The 20048-nt window shown below is 49.3% G+C and overlaps 1 protein-coding gene and 1 pseudogene across 1 annotated transcript; one reads left to right on the forward strand and one right to left on the reverse strand.

Annotated features, from left to right (window-relative positions):
* The window catches only part of LOC128899279 (zinc finger protein 271-like), an 83375-nt pseudogene that overhangs the window by 18749 nt on the left and 44578 nt on the right, over positions 1–20048 (forward strand).
* On the reverse strand, positions 16721–17665 carry LOC128899261 (olfactory receptor 14J1-like). Its single transcript, XM_054177644.1, has one exon. It carries the CDS (start codon positions 17651–17653, stop codon positions 16721–16723), a length of 933 nt encoding a protein of 310 aa, XP_054033619.1. The 5' UTR covers positions 17654–17665.

Below are 20048 nucleotides of genomic sequence, written 5' to 3' on the forward strand. Positions count from 1 at the left end.
GATATGCGTGCATGTATGTAACAGAAGCTCAACAATAAACTCAGTTGCAGAGGCAGTGGCTCGGACTTAACTCTCGAGCTAGCACAGAGACAGAAATGGAGGAGGAAGGCAGGAAGGCAGGAAAAGCACTTGTTTACTCACTGGGGTAATACTTATAAAAGATCTCGAGGCTGGGTTTGACCAATGGGCATTCTCATAAACAACTGGCTTCAGCCTATGAGAAAGCATGAAGCTAGAATTCTTCCATATTTGGGGAATGCACGAGCACAGCGTGCACCAGCAGCGTGCTAGCCTGGCTTTTGTCTTCCTCCTGAGGGAGGGGGAGCTTACCCACATGCTGGGGCAAGATTCAATGTCTCGGCACAATGTGCCTTCACCACACTGCCTTTCTCTCTTCCCTTCACTGTCTCTGCAGCATTGCAGGCTTGGTCCCTGTTTCTCCACCTCTCCATGGGACTCTTGTTCTCTGGCATTACGCTGCTGGTCACTTTCTGTTCTGACACCAGAGGCAGAGGTTCTGAATGTGACATGAGTTGGTAGTCATGGGAGTCATCTGATTCATTCCTCATGCAGCTCATAGAGGGAGATTATGATGAGCCTGAGGGAACTGTGCCCTCCTGCAGCTCAGGGACAGGGGTTACAATCAGACTGAGAGAAGTGTGCCCTAACTTGTCACTGCCGTTACCTCCTTGGACAGGTCTCCATGGCCAGAGGCAGCAGATGGCCGACAGCAGCTCCATCACCCACTTCTTCCTCCTGCCATTCCCAGGCACAAGGCAGCTGCAGCTCCTGCACTTCTGCGTCTTCCTGGCCATCTACCTGGCTGCCCTGCTGGCCAATGGCCTCATCATCACCACCATAGCCTGGGACCACCACCTCCACACCCCCATGTACTTCTTCCTCCTCATCCTTGCCCTCACTGACCTGGGCACCATCTCCACCTCTGTGCCAAAATCCATGGAAAATTTCCTGTGGGACACCAGGGCCATCTCCTATGCAGGATGTGCTGCACAAGTATTTCTACTTTTCTTTTTCCTTTCAGCAGAGTATTTTCTCCTTACCACCATGTCCTACGATCGCTACGTTGCCATCTGCAGACCCCTGCACTATGAGACCCTCCTGGGCAGCAGAGTTTGTCTCCACCTCGCCGTCTGGGCCTGTGGGGTTCTCTATGCTGTGATGCACACAGCCAATACATTTTCCCTGCCCCTCTGCCAGGGCAATGCTGTGGACCAGTTCTTCTGTGAAATTCCCTCAATCCTCAAGCTCTCCTGCTCCACATCCTACCTCAAGGAGTTTTGGCTTCTTATGGTTGGTGTCTGTTTATACTTTGTCTGTTTTGTGTTGTCCTATGTGCAGATCTTCAGGGCAGTGCTGAGGATCTCCTCTCAGCAGAGACGCCACAAAGCCTTTGCCACCTGCCTCCCTCACCTGGCTGTGGTCTCCCTGTTTTTCAGCACTGGCTCCATTGCCTACCTGAAGCCTTCCTCCATCTCCAGTATCACAGTATCACAGTAACTAAGGTTGGAAGAGACCCCAAGGATCATCAAGTCCAACCTGTTCCAACAGACCTCATAACTAGATCATGGCACTAAGTGCCACATCCAATCTCCCCTTGAACACCTCCAGGGACGGCGACTCCACCACCTCCCTGGGCAGCCCATTCCAATGACGAATGACTCGCTCAGTGAAGAACTTTTTCCTCACCTCGAGTCTAAACCTTCCCCTGGCACAACTTGAGACTGTGTCCCCTTGTTCTGGTGCTGGTTGCCTGGGAGAAGAGACCAACCCCCTCCTGTCTACAACCACCTTTCAGGTAGTTGTAGAGGGCAATGAGGTCACCTCTGATCCTTCTCTTCTCCAGGCTAAACAATCCCAGCTCCCTCAGCCTCTCCTCATAGGGCTTGTGCTCAAGGCCTCTCACCAGCCTTGTTGCCCTTCTCTGGACACGTTCAAGTGTCTCGATGTCCTTCCTAAACTGAGGGGCCCAGAACTGGACACAGGACTCAAGGTGTGGCCTAACCAATGCAGAGTCCAGGGGCACAATGACCTCCCTGCTCCTGCTGGCCACACTATTCCTAATACAGGCCAGGATGCCATTGGCCTTCTTGGTCACCTGGGCACACTGCTGGCTCATGTTTAGGCGGGTGTCAATCAGCACCCCCAGGTCCCTCTCTGTTTGGCAGCTCTCCAGCCACTCTGACCCCAGCCTGTAGCTCTGCATGGGGTTGCCGTGGCCAAAGTGCAGCACCCGGCACTTGGACTTATTAAATTCCATCCCATTGGACTCTGCCCTTCTGTCCAGTCGGTCAAGGTCCCTCTGCAGAGCCTTTCTACCCTCTAACTGACTAACATCTGTTCCCAACTTGGTGTCATCTGCAAACTTGCTGATGACTGACTCAACCCCCTCATCCAGATCATCAATGAAGATGTTAAAGAGGATGGGGCCCAGCACTGATCCCTGGGGGACGCCACTGGTGACTGGCTGCCAGCTGGATGTGGCACCATTCACCACCACTCTCTGGGCTCGGCCCTCCAGCCAGTTCCTAACCCAGCACAGAGTGTTGTGGTCCAAACCACGAGCTGACAGCTTAGCCAGCAGTTTACTGTGGGGGACGGTGTCAAAGGCCTTGCTGAAGTCCAGATAGACTACATCCACAGGCCTCCCCACATCCACCAGACGGGTCACCTGATCATAGAAGGAGATCAGGTTGGAGAGGCAGGACCTGCCCTTCCTAAACCCATGTTGGCTGGACCTGAGCCCTTGGCCATCCTTCAGGTGAGCAGTTATTGCCGCCAGGATAATCTGCTCCATCACTTTCCCTGGCACTGAGGTCAGGCTGACTGGTCTGTAGTTTCCAGGTTCCTCCATCCGTCCCTTCTTGTGGATGGGACCACATTGGCCAGTTTCCAGTCATCTGGGACCTCTCCAGTGAGCCAGGACTGGAGGAAAATGATGGAGAGCAGCTTGGCCAGCTCATGTGCCAGCTCTCTCAGCACCCTAGGATGGATCCCATCCGGTCCCACGGACTTATGGGTGTCCAAGTGGCTCAGCAGGTCCTGGACTAATTCCTCATGGATTTCTGGGGCATTACACTGCTCCCCGACCCTATTACCCAGCTCAGGAGGCCACTCATCCTGGACTCCTACCTTGCTGTTAAACATTGAGGCAAAGAAGGCGTTCAGGACCTCAGCCTTTTCCTCATCTTCGGTCACCATGTTCCCCTCCAGGTCCAGTAAGGAGTGCAGGTTCTTCTTGCCCTTCTTTTTAGCGTTGATATATTTGTAAAATTGCTTTTTATTATCTTTCACAGAGGTGGCCAGCTTCAGTTCCAACTGGGCCTTTGCCTCTCTAATTTTATTCCTACATAATCTAACCACTTCCTTAAACATACCTCGAGAAGCCTTCCCCTCCTTCCAAAGGTGATACAGCCTCTTTTTTTCCCTTAAATCCTTCAGGAGCTGCCTGTCCATCCAGGCCGGTCGCCTTCCCCGCCGGCTCATCTTTCGGCACATGGGGACCGCCAGTTCCTGTGCCTTCAAGAGCTCCTGTTTGAAGTAGGTCCAACCCTCCTGGACCCCTCGGTTCATGAGGGTTGGTACCCAGGGAACTTTACAAATAAGTTTCTTAAAGAGGCTGAAGTTTGCCCTCCGGAAGTCCAAGGTGAAGGTTCTGTTGGTGCTCCTCCCTATCTCCCTGCATATTGAAAACTTCACTATCTCGTGGTCACTGCACCCTAGGCAGCCTCCCACGGTCACATCTCCCACTAGCCCTTCCCTATTGGAGAGCAGCAAGTCAAGCAGAGCCTGTCCCCTGGTAGGCTCACTTAACAGCTGCGTCAGGAAGGAATCCTCTATCCGCTCCAGGAATCTTCTGGACTGCCTTCTCTCTGCTGAATTAAGTTCCCAGCAGATATCCGGCAGGTTGAAGTCCCCCACGAGGACAAGATCTGATGATCTTGAAACAGTCTCCAGTTGTTTATAGAATAATTCATCAGCCTCCTCATCCTGGTTGGATGGTCTATAACAGACTCCAACCAGGATGTCAGATTTGTTGGGCTGCCCTCTGATTTTAACCCACAGGCTCTCAATTCCCTCGTCTTCCACCTCAAGTTCTGAGGCAGAAAGTGTCTCCCTAATATACAAAGCCACCCCTCCTCCTCTCCTCCCTCGCCTATCCCTCCTAAAGAGCCTGTAGCCCCCCAGTGTAGCACTCCAATCGTGCCTGTTGTCCCACCATGTTTCTGAGATGGCAACTATATCATAGTTGCCCTGGTGGATTAGGACCTCCAGCTCATCTTGCTTATTGCCCAGGCTGCGTGCATTGGTGTACATGCACTGCAGCTGGGCTCCTGACCTCTCAATTGACCCTACCTTGTGCCCTACTCTTACCTCTGCAGAGGGACCAATGTCTTCACCCACCCCCTTCAGACCTAGTTTAAAGCCCTCCTAATGAGCCCTGCCAACTCTAGTGCTAGGACTCTCTTGCCCCTTCTAGATAAATGCACCCCATCAGGACCCAGCAGGTCGGGTGCCGTAAAAGTAGCCCCATGATCAAAGAAACCAAAGTTCCTCCGCTGGCACCATTCCCTGAGCCACTTGTTGATGGTGTGGGTTCTCCCGTTCCTCTCAATGTACTCCCCTGCCACTGAGGGAACTGAGCAGAACACCACTTGTGCGCCTGCCCCATCAATCAATTGTCCAAGGGCCCTGAACTCCTTCTTAATTGCCCTGGTGCCCTTCCTGTCGATCTCATCACTCCCAGCCTGTGTTACCAGCAGAGGGTAATAGTCAGAGGGACTGATGAGCTTGGGGATTCCCCTTGCAATGTCCCTTACCTGCGCCCCAGGTAGAGAGGGGCGCAGGTAAGGGATCTGCAGAGCCTTCTCCCACAAGTCTAACTCCCTTTCGCTTTCCCTTATTGACCTTGGCCTAGACACCTCCTCCTTCAGCTCGGCCACTTCATCCTTCAGCTCAGCCACCAGGCTGAGGAGAAAGTTCACCTGTTCACACCTGACACAGGTGTCCTCACCCTCTCCCTCTTCCTCTATTCCAACTGCCAGGTTGAAGCACTCTCTGCAGCTGGCAGCCTGGACTCCAGCATGCTGGAGAAACAACTCTGTCTGGGTAGATGCTGTTTTTCTACCCTTGGTCCGAGTAATGACCATGGCTACCGAGCCGAACTGGCGCCGCGCGCACAGCCCGCCCGGGATTTAAATCTCCCGCGGCTGACGTCAGGCACTAGCTCCCGTGCACGCTCGTGAGAGCACGAGCCCGCCTCAATCCCTGCTCCCGAGGAGTCCTCCCGCCCCGCTAAACCCCGAAAGCAAGGCAAAAAGCCGAGCAGAAACTCACAAAGCGAACGGAGCTGTCCCGAAGGAGCGGTTCTGACCGGCTACCGAGCCAAACTCCTCCCCATCCCTGGACCTGGTGGTGTCAGTTCTGTACTCAGTGGTGCCTCCAGCCATCAACCCTCTCATCTACAGCCTGAGGAACCTGGAGCTCAAGGCTGCCCTGAGCAAACTGATCCCTGGATGCTTTCAGAAACAATAAACTCATTGTCTTCTCCTGCAGAGCAGTTCTGATGTCACTCAGTGCGGGACCGGCTTGGCTGCTCGAGTTCTGGCTGCTGCTGGGGCTGTTCCCCTTGTGAGAATGTTGTTCCCACACAAATGTCTTCCTTCAGACCATTTCTGGTTCAGTGTTGTCCTGTCTGCTGTGACCCAGAGGCTGCAGACATGAGGAGCTGTGCTCCCTGGGTGTTCAACACAATAAAGGACCCTGCAGGGAGTTGTTTCTCTGAGTTCCTTCCTCCAAGGCTTCTGTGGAGCTGCAGGGCAGTGCCTGTGTGCAGAGGTGGAGGGGCTGAGTCCCAGCACAGCAGCAGTGCCAGGGAGCCCCAGAGCTTGGGCTGTCCTCAGCTGCTCTTTCTGCCCTTCCACCCTCTCCTGCTGAGCCTCTGTGCAAGGCCTGAGTGCTCTGGTAGCTTGGGCACTGTGCTGCTGTGTGGCAGTGCTGGGACTGCAGGCAGGGACAGGCCAGGGCTGCTTGTGGGACAGAGCTGTGCTCCAGAGCAGCACTGCCATCAGAACAGGAGGTCTCCTCATGCCTTCATACCCCAACCCCCTCCCATTACAGACTGCACCTCCTCAGAATCCAAACTGGATACCCTGACCAGCTTCCAGTATAGACTCAGTCTAAATATTGTCTCTTTAACCCCTCCCAGTACAGATGTGGCCTCATCCCAGTACAAGCTAGCACATATTATCTTCTTCCCCTGCAGTCTGGATCCCTGGGTCCCTTCCTCTGCAGTCAACCCACCGCAGTCCTATCCCAGCATAGAATGTATCCCCTGGCTCCCTTCCCAGTACCATCTGCATCCATCCCAGTACAAACTGCACACCCTCATGCCCTCCCAGTACGGTCTGGGCCCTGTCTCAGTCCCAAAGCATCCCTTTTCTCCCTCCAAGTATACCTTAAGCCTTGTCTCAATAAAATCTGGATCCCCTTAGGCACTGCCAGCAGCAGTCCCAGTCTGTCCCAGTACAAGTTGCACTCCCTGACCACATTCTAGGATATTCTGTGCCATGCACAGCACAGTTTGTGTTGGCGATGGAGAACAGAGACAATACAAATGACCAATATGATCGAGTATTGTTTGTTTATTAAGGGAACCTCTACAACTTATATAGACTGGGAGAGCATCGTTGGCATAGCTTCATTGGTTCCCCACGAGTGACCACACATCCTACTGGTATAGATTATTGGTCACACTACTAATGCCACGCGAGCTTATTGATGCAGGTGTGTGTCCTGTTATTCCCAGATAACTCTCTGTGTTTATAGCTACCAGTGCCCTGCTTTAGTTGCATGCTGCAGGCACAGCACAGTTTTGCTACACTGCTAGCCTCTTCTGCACTTATGCTGAGCACGGCCTACCACCATGTCAGGCTCTAAGCTTACACTGCTAGATTGCTCACACCGCTTATTGCCACCATTGCCACAAATCTCCCTTTTTTTGTTTTTGTGAGCAATCTGGTCATGGGAGTTGTTCTCATCCCATACAGGATACTCTGCGTACACAGAAGCAAGCAAGGTAAAACTAAGCTGTATAGCATAAACAAAAGTCCTGTAGCACAGCATGTCTAACAGACTGATGTCACCCATACAAGGCACAAAGCTTAAGTTGAACTAGTTACAATGTTCTGACAGAGCTGGCATAATACATGGTCAAAGATAACAAACCTTGTAAAGAAGAACTTAGATCTTACTAGTTTCAATCTTTACATTTCATTCTTCTTATTGACAGAGAAGACTTGATTATGCCTGAGCACATTGCACACAGAGATTAAGAGGACACAGTCTCAGGCTGTGCCAGGGGAGGTTCAGGCTGGATGTTAGGAAAAAGTTCTACACAGAGGGAGTGATTGCCCATTGGAATGGGCTGCCCGGGGAGGTGGTGGAGTCGCCATCACTGGAGGTTTTCAGGAGAAGACTTGATGGGGTGCTTGGTGCCATGGGTTAGTTGTTTAGGTGGTGTTGGATTGGTTGATGGATTGGACGCGATGATCTTGAAGGTCTCTTCCAACCTGGTTTATTCTATTCTATTCTATTCTATTCTATTCTATTCTATTCTATTCTATGTATTAAGACACAAATCCAATCTTCAGCACTGTCTTTTACAATCTGCTTTAGGGGTATGTTGCATCTTTATTTTCTCTAGGATGGTGAAAAATCATGAATTTTTTAATGGTAGCAAGATTTCTTTAATCTGTAAAGGTAGATCTGGCCAGGCTCTAGCTTCACAGACAGAAAACTTGCAGGCAAACAGCAAGAGCAAAGAAGCGTCATTGCTTTGCCCAATATTAAATGAACATAATAATGCATTTTTGCTCATCCTAATGATGATGCTTTGTTTTTGCTGAGGAAAGGTGCATAGAAAATGACAATTGGAGAACACAATATGCTTTAATCATTCTTTTTTTATGTGACATACCTAAATTCCCCCCTTTTTTGTTTGTTTTTGTTTGGTTTTTGTTTGTTCGGTTTTTAACCTAAAATGAAAATGTATGTTGTGCTATAATTAATTTTGACTTTCCCTTTAACTGTGTAAAATTATGGCAAACTGGTGAGATAACACACAAATCCATAGGAACATTTTCTCTAATCACACAACAAAGAATGACAACAGTCAGTCCCAATTAAGATGGGTTTTTTTGGTACATTCTTCTGATTGATGCTTTTGATCTGAGATTATCATAACAGTTACTGTGATGGATGTTCGACTGCATGGGCAATGCTGCTCTTTCATAGTCTTGATTCTTCTGCTGTTATTTACTGCAATGATTGCAGTTGACATGGGGGAGTTATTTCTTGCTGGTATCACTAAAACCCTTCGCTATAAAATAGACATCTTTTTTCTTTTTATTTTGCTTGGGGTTTTTTTAAATATATATTTTTCAATCAATATTTTTATGTTTTTATTTTTACTTTGTGATTTTATTTTTATTTTTTATTTTAATTATTTTTTAATTATTTAATATATTTTTTTTTTAAATCTAATTTGTTTAATTTAGTTTTTTAATCTTTTTTGTTATTTTATTTCACTTTTTTCTAATCTGTTTTAAATATTTTTATTTTATTTTAAATTTTGTATTTCATTTTTTAATATTTTTTAAATTTAATTTTTTACTTTTTAATTTAATTTTTAAAAATATATTTAAACTATCTGTAATCAATAATTTTATTTTTATTTTTAATTTTTATTTTAATACAATTTAATTTTTATTATTTTTTAAATATTTTTAATTTTATTTTTGTTTATTTTTCAATTATTTTTATTTTAAAATTAATTTTTCATTTTAATTTTCTTTATTTTTAATTGTTATTATTTTTATTTTTTAATTTAATTTGTTGTTTATTTATTTTTTCATTATTTTTTATAATTTAATTTCATTATTCTAATTTTAATTTTTTTTAAATTATATTTTTTATTTCTAATTTTTATTTTTAAATTTTTAATGTTATTTTAAATTATTTTTAAAAATTATTTATTTTTTGTGTGTATGTGTTTTGGGTTTTTTTTTATACCTTTTTCATGTATTTTTTAATTTCTTCTGCATTATATGTATTTTGAGCTATAACTTTAATTTTTTAAAATTGTTTTTAATGTTTATTTGAATTTATTTTATTATTATTATTTTTTTTATGTCTTTTTAATTTTTTAATGTATTTTTCTTGTTTTTTAGTTATTTTTCTTTTTTTGTATTGTTTTTATTTTACAAATGTTTTTATTTTTTAAAAATGTTTTTGTATTTTTAGGTGGGTTTTTTTCTAGTCAATGTCTAAGAAGGAAATAGAAAGATGTTATATTAGCTAAGGAATACTTTTAAAATGAATACCTGTTTACTGCAAACCTTAACTATATTACCTAGAGCTCCTTTGAAATGCCGAGGCACACAACCAAGAGGGTTCGAAGCAAAAGAAAATCTTACAATGTGAACTCATTACTAAGTAGGTATACCTCACTATAACTACTATGTACTGAGTACCTGTAAACACCAAATACTTACTATTCATTATGCTTAGTAGGAAAACTTAGCAAAACTCTAAATAACAAATCTCTGAGAGGCATTACAATCAGGAATGATGAAATTAGCACTGTTGCTTTACATCAGAGCAGAGCTTTGGTAGACTAGAGTCATACCAGAAAAGGGAGAGAGGTGGGGAGGGCTCGGGAGGGGTGCTGGCTAGCAAGGTATGCACTAATCGCAACTGTTTCTGCACTAGGGCCTTAACCACTTGCAGCCTAGGAATTGCAAGCTCTGATGTGATATTAATAGAGTATTTGCCACCATACATGTCTGTGGTGGTTTAGGCTGGGTGCTGGCCCAGATGCCACTGCGCAGGCCACACCTGGGAGGTCCCAAGGGGTGGGCCCAGCCCAGGAGGTGGTCACAGGGACCAGGTATTCCATTCCCATAATGCCCTGCTCCCCTATAAAAAGGCCATGCAGGGTCTTCACTTCCTCTTTCGTCCCCTGCTGCTGCCTAGGTAACATGGCGTGAGCTGCCTCCCTTGGGCCTGCTCAGGCCCAAGGCTGGGTTGGGGGGGAAGAAAGAGCCCTGGGGGGGGGGGTTTGGGTGTACCCCCAGGTGGGGATGGGATGTTCTTGGGTATGTTTTGGGATCTCTCTCTCTTTGTCATGCTGCTTGTGGCTCTCTGTAAAACTTTCATTGTTGTTTGTTATTGTTTTCCTATTTAAACTTTCATCACTTTTGCAATCCGTTTGCCTGAGTCGTTATTTCTGCCTGTGGTGGGGAGGGGATCTGCCCCAACCCATTACATTTTGGCGCCCAACGTGGGGCCAACTGCAGCTCGGATTGCAAAAGATGGAGAGTTTAAATTTAGTTCTGGGTGTCAGTTTGGGTTTGAGAAGCTGGGGCTCAGGTTTTGTGTTACCGGGGTGACTGTGTGAACTCCTGTGGACTGCAGAAGGACACCTGGTGCGTGGCTGATGGCATGGAAGTCCTTTCTGTTGCTTGGGAACAGCAAGGGGTGGTTCTTTCTGTGACTTTCTGCCCAGGGCGGCTTAAGAATGCTCGAGTAGCCTAAGAAGGCGAGACCTGCCTTCTCCTCGTTCTCTGCGGAGCAGCAGGGAGCGGAGGAGGGGCAGCGGCAAGCAGAGCGGGGTCGGCCCGCAGCCGCTGCGGGGGCGGACACCCGCGGCGAGCGGGCAAGCAACTGCTGGAGGTGACTTGGACTCTGCATCGCGGCGACAGAGACGGCGGGGGCCGGGCCAGGCTGCATTCAAGCGGCAGCACCACCCGAGCCAGGCTGGGTTCAGGCGGCGGCGGTGGCAGCTGTAAATCTTTCCCTGGTGTTTTCGGACATGTTCTGAAAACGGCGCCGAGCACCTGGCTCCGCCTCCTCTCTTCTCAGCGAGCTGTGCTGCAGCCGCCCCCTCCGGGGGAGGGCTGTGAACCGGATGCGGTGATGCCTCGGTATGCGAACGCCCCGTGGGGGGGGCGAGGTGCCTGCGATGTGCATTGGTGTAGCTTTGGACTGGCCAGAAGCGGTCGGTTGTGGTTCCCTGGAGGGATGGAAAAAGCGGTCGTGGAGCCTGATTGCTCCGACCGGCTTGCCCCAGGGGTGGAAAAAAGCCGCTGAGTAAATGCAGATAAAGGCTTGGCTGAGAAGTTGTGAGGTGTTTCCAGGTGACCAGGATGTCCCAAGGAGTCCACAAGGAATTCACACTGCAGGAGAAGGACTGCGTCGCTGGGAGGTTCCATCATATGAGGAAGAACAACTGGAATGGACTGATGCTTGAGCCTGAATGAGAGACTGTGTGGAAGGATGCCCAGAAGAAGACATGGACTGTTGCTACACATGTCATAAGAAGAGTTCTAATTTGATGATATGTTCTGGGTGCAGGGATTATGGGGTGGTCTGTGGTGGTTTAGGCTGGGTGCTGGCCCAGATGCCACTGTGCAGGCCACACCTGGGAGGTCCCAAGGGGTGGGCCCAGCCCAGGGGGTGGTCACAGGGACCAGGTATTCCATTCCCATAATGCCCTGCTCCCCTATAAAAAGGCCATGCAGGGTCTTCACTTCCTCTTTCGTCCCCTGCTGCTGCCTAGGTAACATGGTGTGAGCTGCCTCCCTTGGGCCTGCTCAGGCCCAAGGCTGGGTTGGGGGGGGAAGAAAGAGCCCGGGGGGGGGGTTTGCGTGTACCCCCAGGTGGGGATGGGATGTTCTTGGGTATGTTTTGGGATCTCTCTCTCTTTGTCATGCTGCTTGTGGGTCTCTGTAAAACTTTCATTGTTGTTTGTTATTGTTTTCCTATTTAAACTTTCCATCACGTCTGCAATCCATTTGCCTGAGTCGTTACTTCTGCCTGTGGTGGGGAGGGGATCTGCCCCAACCCATTACAATGTCATATGGGGTTAAGAAATGATCACTTATAGCAGTTGTGTATCCTGACTTTAACCCACAGGTAGCTATGGCTTGTTTAGCTTCTTTTAACATTTTCCAATCCAGAGATTGCCATATTCTTTGTTGACCTTCTAATACCACAGGAAATTCACATCCAGAAAAAATTTACAGATTCTCCATCTCTTGCTGCATCTCTCACAATCCCTTTCCACCAGCGCAGCAGCGCAGCAGTGCAGCAGAACAGTTCCCTGTCCTCCCACCTCCCGATCCCTTACATTATCATCCCTTCGGAATTCGAGTGTATCCTCCATCGCAGTGATATCGTCTGCTGATAATGTCTGGGATCTAAGAGGCAGGGAGGGTTGCACAGCTCAAGCCACGGGGGGGAGGGGCACCACTGGGGGGGGGTACCACTGGGGTTGTGAGGGCCGCTGCCGTGGCTGCTGCCAGGGCCGCCACCATGGGGACCGCTGCCAAGGCCACCGGCATGGGGGGGGCCACTGTGATAGGGACCGCCACTGTGGTCGGTGCTGCCAGGACCGCTGGGGCTGCTTGGGCTCGCGGGAGGGGTACAGCTGTAGAAATGCTGCAGCTGTGAGCCTCCAAGCGCTCCACTTTTTCTAAGAGGAGCCGTAGACCAAAGTCGCTATTTTGGTTTCCCAACATCGGTGTTTTTGTCTTCCTTATCCAGGCCATTGCTGTCGGTATTAGAGGAAGATACAGGCAAACGGGATTGAATCTGCTGAACCACAGGCTTCGCTGCCCTTTTATGGCTTTTTCTGTGCTTGGAGCAAATGGCAGTGGTGGCATCTGCTGAATGCAGTGTGTTCGCCAAGATGGCAGGTGTGGCATCTTCTTGCAGTGAGTGTTCATGTGTTCCGACCTCCATTTCAGTTTTGCACATCTTTTCAGTCCAATCAGGATTCGCTTCTGTCGCTACTGACGTAGCAGCAGCAGATTTTTTCATGGGAAAGAACGGCAAGAAGAGAGCTGCGATTCGTGTAGGAGGAGGAATAGCGGGCAATGGAAATTGTGACAAGGATGCTGACGGAGCAGCAGACAATGTGTAGGGAGAGAGGAGGGATGGCGGAGGGTGTGGAGCCTTCTGAATCTCCCTTTTTCGTCTAGGTTAGAACCAATGCCGCAGCAGCTGAATTGAGAGTAGACTGCTCTGCTTTTATAGATTGCAGTGTATGTGACAATGTGCCACACAGTGCTATAGTGAAAAGCTTCTTTTTGAGCCTTTAGGCACCTCATCCCACAGCTGGGCTCCAATTTTGTCCCATGCTTCAGAAGTAAAAGTTACAGTTGCTGTGGGGATAAAATCATGATCCCAGGCCCAGGCTAATAGCCCTTTTAAAATCCCAGAATCGTAAGCAATAGCTCTCATGGAGAGGATACTTTGGAGGGCATTTAACACAGCCTCTTCTTTTTTGCAGAGTGCTTCCCCTATGCCTCTCCCCGGTTGCTCACCAGGCCCAGGTGAGATTCACTTCCTTTTCTGAGCGTGCACTGCTTATTTTGTCAGCAGTGCTGGTTCGACCGGCTTTCCGTATCTCTCAGAGCATACCTCTCATGCTGAGTCAAGCAGCATCGTAGTCTGAGGATCCCATCATAAGTTCGGGTGCCAGATGTCGGCAACGGAGACTGAAGTCAATACAGACAACCAATATGATCAAGTATTGCTCCTTTATTGTTCCAGTATTGTACGACTATAGTGTGAGAATAGTGAGTACAGTACAGCAAAGTAAAGTGAAGAAGAAGTGAAGCAGTGAAGAAGTGCGTATTAAGGGAACCTCTACAGCTTATATAGACTGGGAGAGCATTGTTGGCATAGCTTCATTGGTTCCCCACGAGTGACCACACATCGTACTGTTATGGATTATTGGTCACACTACTAATGCCACGCGCCGCTGTTGATGCAGGTGTGTGTCCTGTTATTCCCAGATAACTCTCTGTGTTTATAGCTACCAGTGTCCTGCTTTAGTTACATGCTGCAGGCACAGCTACACTGCTACACTGCTACACTGCTACACTGCTACACTGCTAGCTACTTCTGCACTTATGCTGAGCATGGCCTACCACCATGTCAGGCTCTAGGCCTATACTGCCAGATTGCTCACACTGCTTATTGCCACCATTGCCACATTCATGCAGTGAGAACTTCAGTTCTAAAGATTGAAAATCTGCACCTTTCTGAAGATAACAGCTTGTAAATAATGGAAGAAGAGTGGTTTTGTTCCTGCTGTCTGTTTCCAGTTCCCCTCCTCCTCCTCCTTCTGTCTCTCTTATCTCTCTCCATTTCTTGCAGTCTTTTGCAGCCCTGCAGAATCACGGAATCACAGAATGACCAAGGTTGGAAGAGACCTCAAAGATCATCAAGTCCAACCTGTCACCACAGGCCTCATGACTAAACCATGGCACCAAGTGCCACGTCCAATCCGCTCTTGAAGACTTTCAGGGATGGTGACTCCACCACCTCCCTGGGCAGCACATTCCAATGGCTAACAACTCTCTCAGTGAAGAACGTTCCCCTCACCTCGATCCTAAACCTCCCCTGGTGCAGCTTGAGACTGTGTCCTCTTGTTCTGGTGCTGGTTGCCTGCGAGAAGAGACCAACCCCCACCTGGCTACAACCTCCCTTCAGATAATTGTAGAGAGCAAGAAGGTCCCGCCTGAGCCTCCTCTTCTCCAGGCTAAACAACCCCAGCTCCCTCAGCCTCTCCTCATAGGGCTTGTACTCCAAACCCCTCACCAGCCTCATTGCCCTTCCCTGGACACGTTCCATCAACTCAGCATCTTTCCTAACCTGAGGGGCCCTGAACTGGACATAGTGCTCAAGGTGTGGCCTAACCAGTGCTGAGGACAGGGGCAGAATGACTTCCCTGCTCCTGCTGGCCACACTGTTCCTGATACAGGCCAGGATGTCATTGCCTTCTTGGCCACCTGGGCACACTGCAGGCTCATGTTCAGCCGACCATCGACTAGTACCCCCAGGTCCCTCTCTGCCTGGCTGCTCTCCAGCTACTCTGACCCCAGCCTGTAGCTCTGCATGGACTTGTTTTGGCAATTGTGCAGAACCCAGCACTTGGATGTGTTAAATCTCGTGACCTTGGACTCTGCCCATTTGTCCAGTCTGTCGAGGTCCCTCTGCAGAGCTCTCCTACCCTCTAACACATCAACACCTGCCCCCAGCTTGGTGTCATCCCCAAATTTACTGGTGATGGACTCAATGCCCTCATCCAGATCATCAATAAAGATGTTAAAGAGGATGGGGCCCAGCACTGATCCTTGGGGCATACCACTAGTGCCTGGCTGCCAGCTGGATGTGGCACCATTCACCACCACTCTCTGGACTCGGACCTCCAGCCAGTTCCTAACCCAGCTCAGAGTGTTGCTGTCCAAGCCAGGGGCTGACAGCTTGGCCAGGAGTTTGCTGTGGGGGACAGTGTCAAAGGCCTTGCTGAAGTCCAAGTAAACTCCATCCACAGGTACTATTAGCCAAACACCAAATTCAGGTGTGAGAGGCAATGCACCAAAATGGACTCTCCTGACTGTCTATTAACTGAGGAAGGAGGTGGATGTGCAAAGTTTAATCCATCTGATTGGTGCCTAAAGATTGAGGACAATGGGGAAGCAGCAATAAATAGAGCCACCAACAGCAGGAAAATAGCTCATGGACCAGTCCAAACCTGGCAAGGACTGGAATGGGACACATTGTCTTGGTTGCCTGGTGGGCCATGGGTCAAACGAGTGTCATTCTTCTCTCTTTGTGCAACAGCAGCTCTAATCTTTCTACCATGTCTGATACCCTGCTTTGTATGGCTTATTCATCCTGCAGTCAGGCAGGTGCAGGTCATAGCCATCTCAAGTGAGCCAGAAAAGGCTACAAAAAAGAGCAGTCTGATGTATCTGCAAATAAGACCAACATCAGAAATGAGCCAAGAGGAAAGGATTAAGTTAATGGGGAATGAATTTTGTAAAGACAATTATTAAAGCAAGAAGAGGAGGGATTGATGGGATCAAAAGGAGGGAGTGTCTTTACAGAGGAAGAATTGGCTAAGAGGGAGTTGGAAGAGAAAGGGAGGAACCAGACAGTTCACCTTCTCTATGTGTATGCAAATCACAAAGAGGCCTCTGCTAAGTCACTTCCCTTGAACCTTGTTGTAAATAAGTAGGGGTCTGTCCAAAGACAGCCGACACTGAACACAGCCTGAACTGCTGAACTTTTAGGCCAGAGCACAGGCTTAACAGACTGCTGAATATTAACTTCTCCACCCAGAGAAGTGGAGAACCTAATTTAAATGAGCATAGGATGTATGAAGCAGGGAGGGTTCGTGTGAAGGGGGACATGGCGCAGGGGTTTGGGGAAAGACTAAATTCTGAGTACCTGAGCCAGTGGGGAAAGGGAGAGGGAAATCTGTACCCAGAAATGTAGGATGAAAGGGGAGCTGTGCCTTCAGCAATGAGAGAGACCCCACAGGGAGTTGTCCTGTGGACTCTCCCTTTATTCAAATAAAGTTTACCAGACTCCTCTGTCTCTGTTATGAACTTCTAGATGGGAAGAATTTTTCCTTGCATGTTGCACACCCAGGGAGCACAGCTGCTCCTGTCTGCAGCCTCTGGGTCACAGCAGACATGACAGCACTGAATCAGAAGTGGTCTGAAGAAAGACTCTGGTGGGGAAACAACATTCTCTCAAGGGTCACACAACCAGCAGCAGCCAAACAGAGAGAAACCAGACTGAGAGTGACATCAGAACTGCTCTGCAGGAGACGACAAAGAGTTTATTGCTTCTGAAACCATCCAGTGATCATTTTCCTCAGGGCATCCTTGAGCTCCTCGTTCCTCAGGCTGTAGATGAGAGGGTTCATTGCTGGAGGCACCACGGAGTATAGAACTGCAAGCACCAGATCCAGGGATGGGGAGGAGATAGAAGAGGGCTTCAGGTGGGCAAGGATTACAGTGCTGACAAACAGAGAGACCACAGCCAGGTGAGGGAGGCAGGTGGCAAAGGCTTTGTGACGTCCTTGCTGAGAGGGGATCCTCAGCACTGCCCTGAAGATCTGCACATAGGACACCACAAGGAACACAAAACAGACAAAGAATAAACAGGCACTGGCCACAATAAGCCAAACTTCCCTGAGGTAGGATGTGGAGCAGGAGAGCTTGAGGATCTGGGGGATTTCACAGAAGAACTGGTCCACAGCATTCCCCTGGCAGAGGGGCAGGGAAAATGTGTTGGCTGTGTGCAGCAGAGCATAGAGAAAGCCACAGGCCCCCACAGCTGCTGCCAGGTGGAGACAAACTCTGCTGCCCAGGAGGGTCTCATAGTGCAGGGGTCTGCAGACGGCAACATAGCGATCGTAGGACATGGTGGTGAGGAGAAAATACTCTGTAGCAATTAGGAATACATAAAAGAAGACCTGGAGAACACATCCTGTGTAGGAGATGGCCCTGGTGTCCCTCAGGGAGTTGGCCATGGATTTTGGCACAGTGGTGGAGATGGCACCCAGGTCAAGGAGGGCAAGGTTGAGGAGGAAGAAGTACATGGGGGTGTGAAGGTGGTGGTCCCAGGCTATGGTGCTGATGATGAGGCCATTGCCCAGCAGGGCAGCCAGGTAGATGGCCAGGAAGAGCCAGAAGTGCAGGAGCTGCAGCTGCCTTGTGCCTGGGAATGGCAGGAGGAGGAAGTGGGTGATGGAGCTGCTGTTGGACATCTGCTGCCTGTGGGAATGTCTAAGAAAGAAAAGAAAGCAAAGCTTGATGACAGACTCCTCTGAGAAGCAGCACTCCAGGGGGCACAGCAATCCCCCAGCTGAAATGGATTTGCTGTCTGCTTTGTTGTGGCTGAGGCTGCTGTGAGGAGCAGGAGCTCAGGCCATGTGCTGCCAAGGACTCATCTGGGCTCTGCTACAGTGGAGCTACTGTGCCCATCAGGCTGTTCCCTCTGCCCTGCACTTTCCCCTGTGCTGCCTTGCAGATGTTCTGCCCAAATTGGCCTTTAGAACCCCCTCAGCTCTCTGTGCTCTGAGGAGAGCAGGGCAGCACTGCTTCAAAGGGCAGCTCTGTGAACTCTTCTCTGTCCCAGCCCTGAGGTGCAGCTGTGAGAGAGCAGGACACAGTCTCTCCTGGAGAGCACCAAAGGACTCTGAGAGCTGAGTGCTGACTCCCAAGGAAAGGCTCAGCACTGCCCAGCATCCTATGGCAGATCTGAGCCTTCCTGGGGGCAGCTCCAAGCCCAGCAGGAGGGGCAGAGCAGTCAGGGATGCTGGAGATGAGATGTTCTAAAGAGTCATTGCCCAACAGACAGCACCCAGAGACATCTGTAGAGAAGTACTGAGAGAGCAGACTGAACACAGCCTCCCCCAGGGCTTCTTGGCAGCTTCCCCTCATCCCCAGCCCATCTCTCTTCTGCCTGGAGCTGTCCCTGCCAGGAAAAGCTCGAGAGCACCTCAGACTCACCATGTCAGCAGCTGCAGCAACTTCTCCTCCAGTCAGCTCTCAGCATCCTCCCAGTCCTGGCCACCTTGAAGATCTTTCTGCCTTCCTCATCTCCCTGAGGTGCCCTGGCAGTGCCTTCAGCCCTGCTGTGCTGTGCAGTGGAGCTGCTCCTGGCCAGAGCTCCTTGCAGCCCAGGAGCCTGGCCCAGCTCAGCAGCCGATGATCAGCCCAGGACATTTAAAGGAGCCCTCTGGTGGCTTTGGTGCCAGGTAAACCTCAGGGACTGAGAGGAAGCTGATGAAACCTCTCCAGAAGTTAAAGTTCGAGTCAAACTCTAAAGTTTCTTGTAGCGTTTATAGGTTCCACTAGGGCACACTACAGGAAAAATGTCCTCAGAGTCTGGTGAGAGCAGAGAACTGAGGCATGGCTGAAAGGTCAGGACAAACAGCTCAAGGTGGCTCTGCTGCTGAGGAAACCTGGAGGGGTTTCATTGATCCAAAGGGCCAAGCCCTGACCCCCAGCCCCTGGCAGCGCAGATCCTGTCCCTCACCTGTGGCTCAGAGCTCTGCTGGGGGGAATGGGATGAGCGGTGACCAGGGTAGGAACTTGTCAGGTTTTGCTGTGGTTTGCTTGCAGCATTTCTCCATCAGCCACATCTGGTACTGAGCAGATGGCTGTGGAGTGTGGTACTCCTGATCACCCTTTGCCAGGTTTTGCTGTGGTTTAATGCTGAAAAGGAATGAAATGTAACTTTAAAAATAATTTTCATCAGATGCTTTGTGCAATAAAAACCTCTCCAATTAGCTGCAGTAACCTTAGCAATAATTAGAGGTTCAGCAGTATTTAATGAGCCCCATGGAGTATTTGGGGCTGATTACATCATCCTTAGGTACTGCCAGGAGACTCTGCCAAGGTACTGCCAAGAAGCCTCTCAACAAGTCCAAGGCAGAAGCAAACTCCAAAGTACCTTGAAGCACTGACTGGCCTCACTGAGGCTTGTTACTGCCAAAGGCTCCCCAGGGACTCGTTAGAGCAGCTTGGTAGAGGCCAGGATTGCAGGGAGACAAAGGCAAAGTACAGGGCAGAAAAACTTGCCTTTGGTCTAGGAAGCAGAAAGGCCAAGCCCTGACCACTGCCCTTGCAATAGAAGAACCTCAAAGCCTCAAAGCCAAGTTTCTCCTCACATGCTGTCCTGGTTGGACATGACTAGGAGCTGGGGGAGATAGACAAAGGAAAACATGTACCAATAAAAGGCCAGCCAAACCTGTTTGGCCAGTATCCTGACCACTTACCGCTGTGCTGATGCCCAGAAGCTGATAGGCAAAGTTTCAAATTACTTTTCTGCCAGTGGTCAGTTTTGTTTCAAAACAGCAGTTAAATAGAGGGGTTCTTCAGTAACCTGTCACCCTTTTCCTTCCTTTGGCCCGGCATGTCTCCTGCCCTCGAGGTGTGTGCTACTCGCCCATTCCCCTCCACCAGCATCCACCACGTGTACTCCAGTTTCGCTTTCAGTGTTGGGCAACTGTGCTTGGATCCTATTTTTTCTTTTTACTTTTCCTTGGCTTTACAAAATTATACTGAGAACAGAGTTCTGGATTACAAACTTCTCTAACTGCTGCTCTCAACATCACATTTTGGACTGATTTGGAATCTCCACACTGAATATCGCTT

Source organism: Dryobates pubescens, chromosome 42 (assembly GCF_014839835.1).
Source record: "Dryobates pubescens isolate bDryPub1 chromosome 42, bDryPub1.pri, whole genome shotgun sequence".
NCBI classification, from domain to species: Eukaryota; Metazoa; Chordata; class Aves; order Piciformes; family Picidae; genus Dryobates; species Dryobates pubescens.